At 54.7% G+C, this 16,283-nt stretch overlaps 1 protein-coding gene across 3 annotated transcripts in view; it reads left to right on the plus strand.

The window, feature by feature from the left end:
* The first annotated feature begins 3,514 nt into the window (after positions 1-3,514).
* The window catches only part of LOC119970780 (olfactory receptor 6N1-like), a 29,408-nt gene continuing 16,639 nt past the window's right edge, over positions 3,515-16,283 (plus strand). Inside the window, exons 1-2 of one of the 3 annotated variants that reach the window (XM_038805940.1) lie at positions 3,515-3,575; positions 8,322-8,494. In XM_038805940.1, the coding sequence (XP_038661868.1) occupies positions 8,464-8,494 (31 nt within the window). In that variant the 5' untranslated portion in view covers positions 3,515-3,575; positions 8,322-8,463. Of the gene's footprint in view, positions 3,576-4,588; positions 5,132-8,321; positions 8,505-16,283 lie in introns of those variants that run through there. The other 2 variants (XM_038805941.1, XM_038805939.1) reach the window with 2 other exon arrangements.

Genomic DNA, 16,283 nt, shown 5'->3' on the forward strand with positions numbered 1-16,283 from the left:
AGAAGCATCACACCCATCACGTGGCTTAGAGCAGACTGGTTAGTTAGACTGAGTTACTATAGCAAGATTAGCAGGAGAGTCGAACTCATAGAGAACTGTGCTAATGGTTCAATAAATCACATTGAACTTACTTCGAAGTCTGGAGTATCTTTTGGTCAAAGCTGCATCGAGTTGCAGCCTGTGTTATCCCAGAGTACATAACACATGTACAGGTTTAAGTTAAGAGGGGAAAGAATTAATGGGAACCTGAGGAGCAGCTTTTTGGACACAGAGGGTGGTACGTAGGTGGAATGAGCTGCCGGAGGAAGTGGCTGAAGCAGGGACAGTGACAACATTTAAGGCATTTGGACAGATACCTTGGTAGGAAAGGATTAGAGGGATATGTGCTAAATGCAGGTAAATGGGGTTAGCTTAGATGGGCTTTATGGTTGGCATGGCCAGTTTCGGCCGAAGGGCCTGTCTCCGTGCGGTAGCTTCAATGGAAATTTGACTCTGTTTCCTGGACACAGGTGAAACTGGAGCTGCTCAGCTCTGTCTTCCTATCTCCAGGTAGCAGCTGCAGTGAGGTCACATGGCCCAATCAGGGGTTCGCGCGCATCAGGAGCGCGCCGCCTTCGCGGAGAGAGAGTACCTGCACACCCCGGGGAGAGAGCGCGCCTGCACGGGGCGGGGAGGGAGCGCACCTGCACACCCCGGGGAGAGAGCGCACCTCCACACCCCGGGGAGGGAGCGCACCTCCACACCCCGGGGAGGGAGCGCGCCTGCACACCCCGGGGAGGGAGCGCGTCTGCACAGCCCGGGGAGGGAGCGCACCTCCACACCCCGGGGAGAGAGCGCACCTGCACACCCCGGGGAGAGAGCGCACCTGCACACCCCGGGGAGAGAGCGCACCTGCACACCCCGGGGAGAGAGCGCACCTGCACAGCCCGGGGAGGGGGCGCGCCTGCACAGCCCGGGGAGGGAGTACCTGCACACCCCGGGGAGAGAGCGCGCCTGCACGGGGCGGGGAGGGAGCGCACCTGCACAGCCCGGGGAGGGAGCGCGCCTGCACAGCCCGGGGAGGGAGCGCGCCTGCACACCCCGGGGAGAGAGCGCGCCTGCACAGCCCGGGGAGGGAGCGCGCCTGCACAGCCCGGGGCGAGAGCGCGCCTGCACAGCCCGGGGAGGGAGCGCGCCTGCACACCCCGGGGAGGGAGCGCACCTCCACACCCCGGGGAGGGAGCGCGCCTGCACAGCCCGGGGAGAGAGCGCACCTGCACACCCCGGGGAGGGAGCGCACCTGGACACCCCGGGGAGGGAGCGCACCTGCACACCCCGGGGAGGGAGCGCACCTGCACACCCCGGGGAGGGAGCGCGCCTGCACACCCCGTGGAGAGAGAGTACCTGCACACCCCGGGGAGAGAGCGCGCCTGCACAGCCCGGGGAGAGAGCACGCCTGCACAGCCCGGGGCGGGAGCGCACCTGCACAGCCCGGGGAGGGAGCGCACCTGCACACCCCGGGGAGGGAGCGCACCTCCACACCCCGGGGAGGGAGCGCGCCTGCACAGCCCGGGGAGAGAGCGCACCTGCACACCCCAGGGAGGGAGCGCACCTGGACACCCCGGGGAGGGAGCGCACCTGCACACCCCGGGGAGGGAGCGCACCTGCACACCCCGGGGAGGGAGCGCGCCTGCACAGCCCGGGGAGGGAGCGCGCCTGCACAGCCCGGGGAGGGAGCGCGCCTGCACACCCCGGGGAGGGAGCGCGCCTGCACAGCCCGGGGAGGGAGCGCGCCTGCACAGCCAGTGGAGGGAGCGCGCCTGCACAGCCCGGGGAGGGAGCGCCCCTGCACACCCCGGGGAGGGTGCGCGCCTGCACAGCCCGGGGAGGGAGCGCACCTGCACACCCCGGGGAGGGTGCGCGCCTGCACACCCCGGGGAGGGAGCGCACCTGGACACCCCGGGGAGAGAGCGCGCCTGCACAGCCCAGGGAGGGAGCGCACCTCCACACCCCGGGGAGAGAGCGCGCCTGCACAGCCCGGGGAGGGAGCGCACCTGCACACCCCGGGGAGAGAGCGCACCTGCACACCCCGGGGAGGGAGCGCGCCTGCACAGCCCGGGGAGGGAGCGCGCCTGCACAGCCCGGGGAGGGAGAGCGCCTGCACAGCCCGGGGAGGGAGCGCGCCTGCACAGCCTGGGGCGGGAGAGCGCCTGCACAGCCTGGGGAGGGAGCGCACCTGCACAGCCCGGGGCGTTAGCGTGCCTGCACACCCCGGGGTGGGAGCGCGCCTGCACAGCCCGGGGAGAGAGCGCGCCTGCACAGCCCGGGGCGTTAGCGTGCCTGCACACCCCGGGGCGGGAGCGCGCCTGCACAGCCCGGGGCGGGAGCGCGCCTGCACAGCCCGGGGTGAGAGCGCGCCTGCACAGCCCGGGGCGGGTGAGCGCCTGCACAGCCCGGGGCGGGAGCGCGCCTGCACACCCCGGGGTGAGAGCGCGCCTGCACAGCCCGGGGCGGGGAGCGCGTCTGCACAGCCCGGGGTGGGAGCGCGCCTGCACGGGGCGGGGAGGGAGCGCGCCAGCACAGCCCGGGGCGAGAGCGCGCCTGCACAGCCCGGAGCAGGAACGTGCCTGCACACCCCGGGGTGGGAGCACGCCTGCACGGGGCGGGGCGGGAGCACGCCTGCACAGCCCCGGGGAGGGTGCGCGCCTGCACGGGGCGGGGCGGGAGCGCGCCTGCACAGCCCCGGGGAGGGTGCGCGCCTGCACAGCCCGGGGAAGGTGCGCGCCTGCACGGGGCGGGGCGGGAGCGCGCCTGCACAGCCCCGGGGAGGGTGCGCGCCTGCACAGCCTGGGGAGGGTGCGCGCCTGCACAGCCCGGGGAGGGTGAGCGCCTGCACGGGGCGGGGCAGGAGCGCGCCTGCACAGCCTGGGGAGGGTGCGCGCCTGCACGGGGCGGGGCGGGAGCGCGCCTGCACAGCCCAGGGCGGGAGCGCGCCTGCACAGCCCGGGGAGGGTGCGCGCCTGCACGGGGCGGGGCAGTAGCACGCCTGCACAGCCCGGGGAGGGAGCGCGCCTGCACGGGGTCGGGCGGAGGGCACCTGCACAGCCCGGGGAGGGAGCGCGCATGCACTGCCCAGGGCGGGAGGGAGCGCGCCTGCACAGCCCGGGGCGGGAATGCGCATGCCGAGCCCGTGGCGGGAGCGCGCATTCACAGCCCGGGCGGGAGCGCGCATGCAGAGCCCGGGGCGGGAGCGCGCATGCACACCCCGGGGTGGGAGCGCGCCTGCACAGCCCGGGGAGAGAGCGCGCCTGCACAGCCCGGGGAGAGAGCGCGCATGCCGAGCCCGTGGCGGGAGCGCGCATTCACAGCCCGGGCGGGAGCGCGCATGCAGAGCCCGGGGCGGGAGCGCGCATGCACTGCCCGTGGCGGGAGCGCGTCTGCACAGCCCGGGGTGGGAGTGCGCATTCGCAGCCCGGGCGGGAGCGCGCATGCCGAGCCCGTGGCGGGAGCGCGCATTCGCAGCCCGGGCGGGAGCGCGCATGCAGAGCCCGTGGCGGGGGCGCGCATGCAGAGCCCGCGGTTTCTGCCCCCCTCAGGTGATCGCTTTCATCCAAGTGTTTTTTCCTCCATTTTGCCGCCAGTTTGGCTCCGCGATCCGGCTCCGCTCACAGACACGGTGTCTCTCCCGGTTATCCCGGTGATCCCATATCCCGGTGATCCCATATCCCGGTGATCCCATATCCCGGTGATCCCATATCCCGGTGTCTATATCCCGGTGATCCCATATCCCGGTTACTGTCCCGGTGATCCCATATCCCGGTGTCTATATCCCGGTGATCCCATATCCCGGTTACTATCCCGGTGATCCCATATCCCGGTTACTATCCCGGTGATCCCATATCCCGGTGTCTCTCCCGGTGTCAGTAGCTGCTGCTCTTTGCCGCTTTTAACCATTTCTCCCTCAGCCTCACTTTCCCGCCCCGCCGCCCCCCGGGAGGGGCCCTGGGGGGAGGGGCCAGAAAGGGGGAAGGAGCCCTGAGGGGAGGGGGGGCTCTGAGGGAAATGGGGGGGCCGGCTCTGTGGGGAGGGGGTAGCGGCCCTGAGGGGAGGGGGTAGCCCAGAAATGAGGGCCTAGGGGGAGAGGGACGTTAAAGGCCCTGAAAGGAGGGCCCCTGGGGGGGGGGGAGGGGATGGGGCCCCTGGGGGGGGGAGGGGATGGGGCCCCTGGGGGGGGGGAGGGGATGGGGCCCCTGGGGGGGGGGGAGGGGATGGGGCCCCTGGGGGGGGGAGGGGATGGGGCCCCTGGGGGGAGGAGGCAGAAGGAGCCCCTGGGGGGAGGAGGAGTGGCCCTGAGGGAAATGGGGGGGCCGGCTCTGTGGGGAGGGCGAGTGGCCCTGAGGGGAGGGGGTAGCCCAGAAGTGAGGGCCTAGGGGGAGAGGGACTTTAGGGGCCCTCAAGGGAGGGGCACTGAGGGGAAAGGGGCAGGTTCCTAGGGGGAGGGGCCCCTAGTCGCCACATTCCGGCACCTGTTCCCGTACCGGCCTCCCCAAACAGGCGCGGGAATGTGGCGACTAGGGGCTTTTCACAGTAACTTCATTGAAACCTACTTTACAATAAGTTATTATTAATAATTGAAGCTGAGGCGCAAAATCAGCCATGATTGTATTGAATGGCGGAGCATGCTGGGTGGGCTGTGTAGTCTATTCCCATTTCTTGTGGTCGGAGGAAAGGCTGTCTTTCAGTTAATGCTCATCCCTAATTGCCCTTGGGAAGGTGCTGGTGAGCTGCCTTCTTGAACCCCTGCAGCCCACGTGGCTCGGTTTGCTGTGGGAGGATTTCCATTAATCTGGCACCAGAACTGGGGAAAGAGGGAGCTGTACCGTTGGCACAGCCTTCACCTGAACGGTGCTGGAACTACTGTTCTAACCAAGTGAGGGGTTCATGTGGGGCAGGAAGAGTAAATTTGGAGTTGAAGAAACTAGTGGTGTCGGGGTGGTCGTGCCCAGAGTGTAACAGGACCGAACGGAACTGACAGATCGCCCCAGTGAGTGGGGAAGAGTGGTGTGGGGCAGAATCAGAGGCGCTTTGTCTGGATGCCTACAGCATTCATGGCGAGGGTGGATGTATTGATGGCCCAAAGAGAAATAAATGGGTAAGATATAACAGCCATTGCAGAGACCAGGTTACAAAGTGACCAGGTCTTGTCCTTGAATGTTTAAGGGTATGTGTCATTTAGAAAGGAAGAGGAAATGGGTATCTCTGTTAATAAAGGATGGGATCAGTACAGTCACAGAGATCTGCACCATAGAAAAGGCCCTTCAGCCCGTTGGGTCTGCACCGTTCAAAAAGAACCACCAAAGTATTCTATGGCAGCACAGTGGTTAGCACTGTTGCTTCACAGCACCAGGGTACCAGGTTCGATTCCCGACTTGGTCACTGTCTGTGCAGAGTCAGCACGTTCTCCCCGTGCCTGCGTGGGTTTCCTCCGGGTGCTCCGATTTCTTCCCACAAACCCCGAAAGACGTGCTTGTTAGGTGAATTGGACATTCTGAATTCTCCCTCAGTGTCCCCGAACAGGCGCCGGAATGTGGCGTCTAGGGGATTTTCACAGTAACTTCATTGCAGTGTTAATGTAAGCCTACTTGTGACACTAATAAAGATTATTGTTGTTAATCCCAGTGGTGAGAAATGAAATGAAAATCGCTTCTTGTCACAAGTAGGCTTCACATGAAGTTACTGTGAAAAGCCCCTAGTCGCCACATTCCGGCGCCTGTTCGGGGAGGCTGGTACGGGAATTGAACCGTGCTGCTGGCCTGCCTTGGCCGGCTTTAAAAGTCAGCGATTTAGCCCTGTGCTAAACCAGCCCATATGATCTTGGTTTCGGAGAACAAAATATAGAATCAGTTTGGCTTGAGATAAGAAATATGCAAAGGAAAGCAATCACTGGTGGGACTGGTTGACAGGCAGCCAACAGTAACAGATAATTCAAGAAATAAAAGGATAAAGCAATAATCTTGGGAGATTTTAATTTTCATATGGACTGGACTACTGTGTGAGTGGGGAGAGGGTTATTGGGCAAAAGGCTGTTCAAAGAAGGCTGATTACTGGGATTGTTCTATGAGGAAAGGTTGGGCTGATAGTATTGGATTTTAGAAGAATGAAAAATGAAAGATTCTATGGGAGGCTTGACAAGGTGGAGAGGATGTTTCCCCTTGTGGGAGAGTCCAGACCCAGGGGGCACAGTTTCAGAACAAAGGGGCTCCCATTTAGGTCAGGGATGAGGGTCAGATTCTTCTCTCCGAGCGTTGTCGGTGTTTAAGAATGTGGTCTCCCTTTTAAGAAGGATGTTATAACGGCAGTGGAGGTCACAGGATAGGAACCATCAGGTTTCCCGTGCCCTACAGGGAATATGACCCACCTTGGTAAAGGGGGCGGGGCTTTCCCTTGACAGGTGTTGCCCCTCGAGTATAAAACCCCCGACCTGAAGGAGACTCTCCATGGATGGTGGTGATTTGACTGTCAATCATTATAAACCTCTTTGTGCTCTAACCTACGGCTTATGAGTGGCTGCCTACCTCGGATCTAATAATGGAGATGAGTAGAAATCTTTTCTCTGAGGGTTATTCGTCTGTGGAACTCTCTTCATTCAGGGCGGAGTTAGATTTTTATTCGCAAGTGTTGAGGGTATTGGGGGTGGTTTGGGTGGCAGACGGGTAAGAACACCAATAGGCCATTCAGCCCCTCAGCTCGTTCTGCCAAGTTTTATCCTCTGACTAACACCTAAAACAGATCATTTAATTATCGCCGTTTATGGGAGATTATTTGAACTGCTGCAGTCCATGTGGTGTCGGTACGTACACCCACCGTGCTGTTAGTGAAGGAACGGTCAATATATTTCCCAGTCAGGGTGGTGAGTGACTTGGAGGGGAACCTCCAGGTGGTGGGGTTCCCAGATACCTGCTGCTCTTGTCCTTCTAGATGGGAGTGCTCGTGGGTTTGGAAGGTGGTATCGAAGGAACCTTGGTGAGTTCCTGCAGTGCATCTTGAACATGGTACACACGTCGATGGTGGAGGACTGAATGTTTAAGGTGAAGGATGGGATGCTAATCAAGCTAGCCGCCTTGGCCTGGGTGCTTTGAAGCTTCTTGCATTACATTATACATTTCCTACGTAACAACATAGAAATGCAGCCACTGTTGTATAATTGGTTGTAAAGAAAGTTTGGACATCTTTACATTGTCCGGGCTGGTTTAGCACAGTGGGCTAAACAGCTGGCTTGTAATGCAGAACAAGGCCAGCTGCGCGGGTTCAATTCCCGTTCCAGCCTCCCCGAACAGGCGCCGGAATGTGGCGACTAGGGGCTTTTCACAGTAACTTCATTGAAGCCGACATTTCATTGTATAGATACAAGTTCTTCGACTGAACAAGAGAACAAAGGAAAATACAGCGCAGGAATAGGCCCTTCGGCCCTCCAAGCCTATACCAATCATGATACCAACCTTGGCCAAAACCCTCAGCACTTCCTAGTGCCGTGTCTCTCCACACCCATCCTATCCATGTGTTTGCCGAGATGCTTTTTGAACATCGTTAATGTATCTACTTCCACAACCTCACCTGGCAACGCGTTCCAGGCACTCACGACCACCCTCTGTAAAAAAAACCTGCCTCGCACATCTCCTCAAACTTTGCCCCATGGACCTTAAACCTGTGCCCTCTGGTGACTGACCCCTCCACCCTGGGAAAGAGTGCCTGACCATCCACTCTATCCATGCCCCTCATAATCTTGTAGACCTCTTGTCAGGTCACCCCTCAAGCTCCAGCTTTCTAATGAAAACAGTCAAAATCTATTCAGCCTCTCCACATAGCTAACACCTCCAGACCAGGCAACATCTTGGTAAACCTCTACACCCTCTCCAAAGCCTCCACATCCTTCTGGTAGTGTGGCGACCAGAATTGTGCGCAATATTCCAAGTGCGGCCTTACCAAGGTTCTATACAAGTGTAGCACGACTTGCCTGTTTTTATACTCGATGCCCCATCCAATGAATGCAGGCATTCCGTCTGCTTTCTTGACTACCTTGTCCACTTGTGTTGCCACTTTCAAAGATCTGTGGACCTGCACACCCAGATCTCTCTGACTTTCTATATTCCTAAGAGTTTTGCCATTTACGGTATATTTCCCCTCTATGTTAGACCTACCAAAATGCATTACCTATCATTTGTCTGGATTAAACTCCAAACTAGTCAGCAACAAAGGAGTGAATTGTATAACATCTTCTCGTTTCCAGTGGTGTAATGTGCAGTTACACATTGCATTATTTCAAAATGTTTTGTATTTTTCAGAAGCCTGTTCTCTGCCCAATCACGTTTATGAAATTAACCTTCTGCATCTGCATTTGAGTGTTTAACTTTAATCAAGCTCTTTCGATGATGATGTAATACATTGGATCAGAAGGCAGGATTTACAAACTTCCGGGTATCGTTGATGCTCTTTCATGCACCAAGCAAGACCTCAGGTGATCTCGGGTAGTTAAGATGATCTACCTCTATCCAACCTGCAAAATGTGGCCTACTTTCTGCTTGGGAATAGGAAGCTGAAATAAACAGCACACCAAAGAATCAATTATGGTCAAATTGGATACATGTTTGGGGCTTTGCCCCAGACAAAAACTCAAAAGTGGCTCAGGGTAATAGTACACAGCATGGGAAAAGTCATTTGGTCGTACAGAACTTGAGCATTGCTAAAAAAGGGACATGCTATCAAAGCTTTTCATCTTGCACTTATCAGGACAATTCGGAAGAATACCAAATTGTAAAGTGAGCAACAATTTGGGGCGGCACAGTGGTTAGCACTGTTCTCCAGGGACCTGGGTTTAAGTCCAGCCTCGGGTGACTGTGTGGAGTTTGCACTTCCTCCCCGTGTCTGCGTGGGATTCCTCCTGGTGCTCCGGTTTCCTCCCACAGTCCAAAGATGTGCAGGGTAGGTGGATTGGCTGTTGCAAACTCAATGAGCCAAATGGCCTCCTTCTGCACTGTAGAAATTCAATGGATCTAAGTTATACCGCATGAGAAGAGAGTGCTGGTTGATTGGCAAGTAAACTCTAAATGGTAACAGGTGTTATCATGCAGAAGGCACCAGTAATTGCCAGTTAACTGACAAACTTTATTTAAATTCAAAGCAGGCAGGTTGGCTCTGATTGGTCAAAGCATTGCTTTGGAGAATAAACCAGGGAATGGCTGACGCCCATTTTATTTAGCTGAAAAAGGCGCAATGTTTTTTCTGTCAGCAAAGACAGGGCTCTGTGTGCAAATATATGTAGTTTCCAGCTCATGTAAGTGAGCCACACTGCGATCCTGAATGATAACCTTCACTCAGGATTGTTTAGCCAATGTCCAATTGCAGAATCGGGGAGGCGGGGGCTTAGTGGTATTGTCACTGGACTAGTAAACCAGAGACCCAGAGTAATGCTCTGGGGACCCAGGTTCAAATCTGGAATTTAAAAAGTCTAATGATGACCATGAAACCATTGTCCATTGTCGTAAAGACCCACCTGGTTCACCGATGTCCTTTAGGGAAGGAAATCTGCCGCCCTTACCTGGTCTGGCCCACATGTGACTCCAGATCCACAGCAATGAGGTTAACTCTTAATTGGCCTCTGAACGAGCGACTCAATCCAGGGACAATTAGGGATGGGCAGTAAATGCTGGCACAGCCTGCGACACCCACGTCACATGAACTAGAGAAAAAAATCACATCTAATGTTGGACACTGAGCTTTGCAAGCAAGGCTGCTGGGTACAGTCAGTACTTGTAATGCAGAACAAGGCCAGGAGCGCGGGTTTAATTCCCGTACCAGACTCCCCGAACAGGTGCCGGAATGTGGTGACTAGGGGCTTTTAACTTCATTGAAGCCTACTTGTGCCAATAAGCGATTATTACTTTGCTAGTTGTGAACAGTGGGAGGGACATACTGTTTGATATTTTATTGGGACGTACAACCTACATACCACGTATCACACCGGCACTGAAACTCGTATACCACGTTACTCTTTTGTGTGATAGGCAGCACACCTTTTTGGCTTGACAGCAGCAGCCTGGGTATGACTGGGACTGATGTCCTCAGAGAGGGGGGTACTTGCTGGAGCTGTTGGGGAGCATTTAAACTGACATGGATGGATTCAGAGCAGGGGAATCAAGAACAAGAGAAAAACACAGCAAGGAGAATAAGAAAAGTAATCAGCAGAGAAACCAAGGGCCAGTATCAGATAATGACACTGTCTAAAAAAAGTAGGGACAGGACAAGGACTAGCCTTAAGGTTTTGTACCTGAACACGCGGAGCATTCAAAATAAAATGGATGAATTAGTTGCGTGGATAGATGTAAAGGGATATGATATAGTTGGCACTACGGAGACATAGCTCCAAGGATGGGAACGAAACATTGAGGGCTATTTTTGGAAGGAAAGACCAAAAGAAAAAGGAGGTGGAGTGGAGTTGCATTGTGATTAATGAAAATATTGATACAATATTGAGGAAAGATATTAGCACAGACAATGTGGAATCTATCTGGGTCTAGTTCGGAAACACCACGGGGCAAAAAATATTCATAGGGTGGTATAGAGTCCACCAAACTGCAGTGGTAATGTTGGGAATAGCATTAAACAGGAAATCAAAGATGCATGTGATAAAGGAACATCTGTGATTATGGGTGACGTTAATCTGCATATAGATTGGGTGGATCTAATTAGTCAATAGTACAATAGAGGAGGAATTTCTCGAGTGTGTACGGGATGGTTTTCTGGACCAATAAGTTGAAGAACCAACAAGGGGATGGGACACCTTGGACCGGGTGTTGTGCAATGAGAAAGGATTAGTTGGCAATCTAGTTGTTGGAGAACCCTTGAGGATGAGTGACCATAATATGGTAAAATTCTTTATCAAGGTGGATAGTGAGGTTGTTGATTCTGAGACTAGGGTTTTGATTCTCAATAAAGGTAGCTGTGATGGTATGAGGCTTGAGTTGGCTATGACAGACTGGGAAACATTACTGAAAGGAAGGACAGTGGACAGGTAATGGCAGCATTCAAGGAACAAATAGGTGAACTCCAAACATTGTTTATTCCTATTTGACACAAGAGTAGAATGAGAACTGTGGACAACACATGGCTTATAAGGGAAATTAGAGATAGTATTAGATTCAAAGAAGAGGCATACAAATTAGCTAGAAAAAGCGATAGACCTGAGGATTGGGAACAGTTTAAAATATAGCAACGGTAGACCAGGGATTGATTAAGAAGGGGAAAATAAAATTTGAAAGTAAACTAGCGGGGAACATTAAAAACTGACTGTAAAAGTTTCTATAGGTACGTAAAAAGAAAAAGATTGATTAAAAACTAGTGTCGGCCCCTTACAGTCAGAATTCATGACGGGGAACAAAGAAATGGCCGAGGAACTAAATTCATACTTTGCTTTGGTCTTCACAAAGGAAGACATGAATAATGTGCCAGAAGTTCTGAGTAACATAAATTTTAGTGAGGAGCTGAAGGAAATTAGTATCAGTAAAGAAATGGTTTGGGGAAATTAATGGGATTGAAAGCGGACAAATGTCCAGGGCCTGATAATCTCCATCCCAGTGTACTAAAGGAAGTGGCCCTAGAAATAGTAGATCAATTGGGGGTCATTTTCCAAAATTCTTTGGACTCTGGAATGGTTCCTACAGATTGGAGGGTAGCAAATGTAACCCCGCTATTCAAAAAGGGATCTAGAGAGAAAACAGGGAACTACAGACCAGTGAGCCTAACATTGGTAATGGAGAAGTTGCTCAAATCCATTATCAGGGATTTTGTGGCATTCATTACAAAGCAGTGGCATAATCAGAAAAGTCAACATGGATTTACGAAAGAGAAAGCATGCTTGACAAATCTACTGGAATTCTTTGAAGGTGTAACTAGTAGAGTTGACCAGGGAGAACTAGTGGATGTGGTTTATTTAGACTTTCAGAAGGTTTTCGACCAGGTCTCACATAGCAGATTAATATGTAAAGTTAAAGTGCACGAGATTGTGGTAGTGTACTGAGATGGATAGAAAGCTGGTTAGCAGACAGGAAGCAAAAAGTTGGAATAAATGGGTCTTTTTCCCAGTGATTAGTGGGTTACCGCAGACATCTGAACTAGGACCCCAAATGTTCACATTATATATTAATGATTTGGATGAGGAAACTAAATGTAGTATCTCCAGATTTGCAGATGGTGCAAAGTTGGGTGGGAGGGTGAGCTGTGAGGAGGATGTAGAGATGCTTCAGCGGGATTTGGACAGACTGAGTGAGTGGGCACACGCATGGCAGATGCAGTATAATGTGGATAAATGTGAGGTTATCCACTTCGGTAGCAAAATTAGGAAGATATTATTTGAATGGGTGTAAATTGAGAGAGGTGGATACTGAGCGAGACTTTGGTGTCCTCATGCATGAGTCACTGAAAGCACGCAGGTACAACAGGAAGTAAAGACGGCAAATGGTATATTGGCCTTCATAGCGAGAGGATTTGAGTATAGGAATAGGCATGTTTTACTGCAATTGTATAGGGCATTGGTGAGGCCACTCCTGGAGTATTGTGTGCAGTTTGGTGCCCTTATCTGAGGAAGGATGTTCTTGCTATGGAGGGAGTGCAGCGAAGGTTTACCACACTGATTCCTGGGATGGTGAAACTGTCATATGAGGAGAGACTAAATTGGTTAGGATTATATTCATTGGAGTTCAGAAGAATGAGAGGGGATCTCATAGAAACTTAGAAAATTCTAACAGGGTTAGACAGAGTAGACTCAGAAAGAATGTTCCTGATGGGAGTGCAGAACTAGGGGTCATAGTTTGAGGATAAGGGGCAAACCTTTTAGGACTGAGGTGGGGAGAAATGTCTTCACCCAGAGGGGGTGAATCTGTGGAATTCACTACCACAGAAAGTCATTGAGGCCAAAACGTGTAATTTCAAGAAGGAATTAGATACAGCTCTTGGGGCTAAAGGGATCAAAGGATATGGGGGGAAGGCAGGATCAGGGTATTGAACTTGATGATCAGCCATGATCATAATGAATGGCGGAGCAGGCTTGAAGGGCTGAATTGCCGCCTCCTGCTTCTGTTTTCTATGTATGTTTCTATGTTTGTTTTTGAAGTACACACTCATATTGCTACTGCAACATGGCTGACCGAGGCCCATTCACGGGTTTGCACAATATACAATGAACAATTATCATATTGGGGTTGATCAGATCATTGCTCATTATATATCATGTAAATTCAGTCCTGAAAAGTACTCCGACTATCTCAGATTATCCTGGAAGGGTAAGATGTCTCAAAGACCTGAGCAACAGGTGGAGCAAGTGGTTTCACGCTGCTGCAATACAGTAGCAACATGAGTGGTGTTCGCTGCTTGTGGAAACCACTGATACACCTGTATTAGGTGATGTAAGGTAGGACCTGTACTACAGGTTCACCGGTAGCCCCTGCCTGCTGACTCCGCCCAATAGGAGGAGTTTAAATATGCGTGTTCTCTATTCAGCAGCCATTTGGCCAGCTGCTGTGGGAGGCCACACATCTTACTGCAATAAAGCCACAGTTGTATCCAACCTCTTAGTCTTTGTACAATTGATCGTGCATCAATTTATTGCAGTAAGATTTTCTAAAAGATGGACCTCCGAATCAAACCAGATTGCCTACAGCTGGATCCGCAATCAAGCGACGCCAAAAAGGACTTTAATCACTGGCTAGCTTGCTTCGAGGCTTATATCAATTCAGCGACCACCCCTCCGATGGAGGCTCAGAAGATACAGATCCTGTACTCAAGTTTGAACTCCAGCGTGTTTCCGCTGATCCAGGACGCCCCGAACTACGCAGACGCCATGGCGATCCTCAAAGAAAACTACGCACAGAAAACGAACACACTCTTCGCCAGGCACGTACTCACCACTCGCTGTCAACTCCCTGGTGAGTTCATAGTAGACTTCTGGCGGGCCCTAATTCCACTCGTCCGGGACTGTGACTGTCAGGCTGTTACGGCCACCGAACAATCCAGCCTTCTTACGCGCGATGCCTTTGTAACGGTGATTGGGTCAGACCTCATACGCCAAAGACTGCTAGAAGCGGCCACGCTCGACCTAGCTGGCACTCTCCCATGACGGTTGCCTCACGTAATGCTCAGGCCTACCCCTCCGGCCTCGCAGCCCACCACTCCTATCCCTCATGGACCCCACAGACGGCCGCCCCAGCCGAGGCTTCACCCAGCCAGTACGCCTGCGCCACACGCCAACCCGTGCACCCCGGGGGTCCCCGATGTTACTTCTATGGCCAGCAGAAGCACCCCTGCCAATGCTGCCCGGCCTGCACTGCCATTTGCAAGGCTTGCGGCAAGAATGGGCACTTCACTGCGGTGTGCCAGGCCCGCGCATTCGCCGCTATCGCCCTCTTCCCCCCTGACCTACACACAATGGGGGCCGCCATCTTCGTCCCGGACCACGCGTGGCCAGTGGGCGTCACCATCTTCACCTCCCTGGACCACGCTCAGCCAGTGGGCGCCGCCATCTTCACCTCCCGGGGCATCGAGTGGCTAGTGGGCGCCGCCAACTTCCCCCCCTCAGTCCACGTGCGGCCCATGGGTGCCGCCATCTTGTCCAGCCCCCGCAACGTGCGGCCCATGGGCGCCGCCATCTTGTCTAGCCCCCGCAACGTGCGGCCCATGGGCGCAGCCATTTTGTCCCCCGCAGGATCGTCGGGCGGCGCCATCTTGTCTTCCCCATGGGGCATGGACGCCGACAGCATTCCACGACCTAGGCCCCCCCACGCTCTCCATCTTCTGACACCAGTGACGACCGACTGCAGCTCGCCTCAGTGACGATCGACCAGTCTTGTTCGCACAACCTGGCCACCGCTTCGACCAGTGTGAGAATCAATGGTCACGTGACCTCTTGCCTGCTGGACTCCGGGAGCACCGAAAGCTTCATCCACTCGGATACGGTAGGGCGCCAATCAAATACTCTCCCTGGCCTCCGGATCCCATTCCGTCGCGATCCAGCGGTTCTGCACCGTCACTCTCACGGTCCAGGGCGTAGAATTCAGCGGCTTCCGCCTCTACGTCCTTCCTAATCTCTGCGCTGCACTACTAGGCCTGGACCTCCAGTGCAATCTCCAGAGCCTTACCCTCAAATTCGGCGGGCCCCTACCACCCCTCACTGTGTGCGGCCTCGCGACCCTAAAGGTCGACCCACCCTCCCTCTTTGCCAATCTAACTCTGGATTGCAAACCCGTCGCCACTAGGAGCAGACGGCGCAGCACCCAGGACAAGACCTTCATCAGGTCCTAGGCCAAGCGGTTGCTTCGGGAAGGCATCATCGAGGCCAGCAACAGTCCCTGGAGAGCCCAAGTGGTAGTCGTTAAAACTGGGGAGAAACACAGAAGGGTCGTGGACTACAGCCAGACCATCAATCGGTACACGCAGCTCGACGCGTACCCCCTCCCACGCATATCTGATATGGTCAATCAGATTGCGCAGTAACGGGTCTTCTCAATGATAGACCTCAAATCCGCCTACCACCAGCTCCCCATTCGTAAATCGGACCGTCCATACACTGCTTTTAGGCGGATGGTTGTCTCTATCACTTCCTCAGGGTTCCCTTCGGCGTCATTAACGGGGTCTCGGTCTTCCAAAGGGAGATAGACCGAATGGCCGACCGGTATGGTTTGCGGGCCACCTTCCCGTACCTAGACAACGTCACCATCTGCGGCCACGATCAGCAGGACCACAACACCAACCTTGCCAAATTCCTCCACACCGCCACTCTCCTCAACCTCACCTACAACAAGGAGAAGTGCGTCTTCAGCACAACCCGCTTAGCCATCCTCGGCTATGTGGTCCAGAACAGAGTTCTGGGGCCCGATCCCGACCGCATGCGCCCCCTCATGGAGCTTCCCCTGCCCCAAGGCCCTCAAACGCTGCCTGGGGTTCTCCTACTACGCCCAGTGGGTCCCAAACTATGCAGACAAGGCCCGCCCACTCATTCAGTCCATCCACTTTCCCCTTGCGGCCGAGGCACAACAGGCCTTCGCCCATATCAGAGCTGATATAGCCAAGGCCAGGATGCACGCAGTAGACAAGACACTGCCCTTCCAAGTAGAAAGCGACGCATCAGACGTCACACTTGCCGCCACCCTCAATCAGGCAGGCAGACCCGTGGCATTCTTTTCCCACACCCATCATGCCTCAGAAATTCGGCACTCGTCCGTCGAAAAAGAGGCTCAAGCTGACTTCCGGTGACGGCA

This window comes from Scyliorhinus canicula, chromosome 8 (genome assembly GCF_902713615.1).
Source record: "Scyliorhinus canicula chromosome 8, sScyCan1.1, whole genome shotgun sequence".
Classification (NCBI taxonomy): Eukaryota; Metazoa; Chordata; class Chondrichthyes; order Carcharhiniformes; family Scyliorhinidae; genus Scyliorhinus; species Scyliorhinus canicula.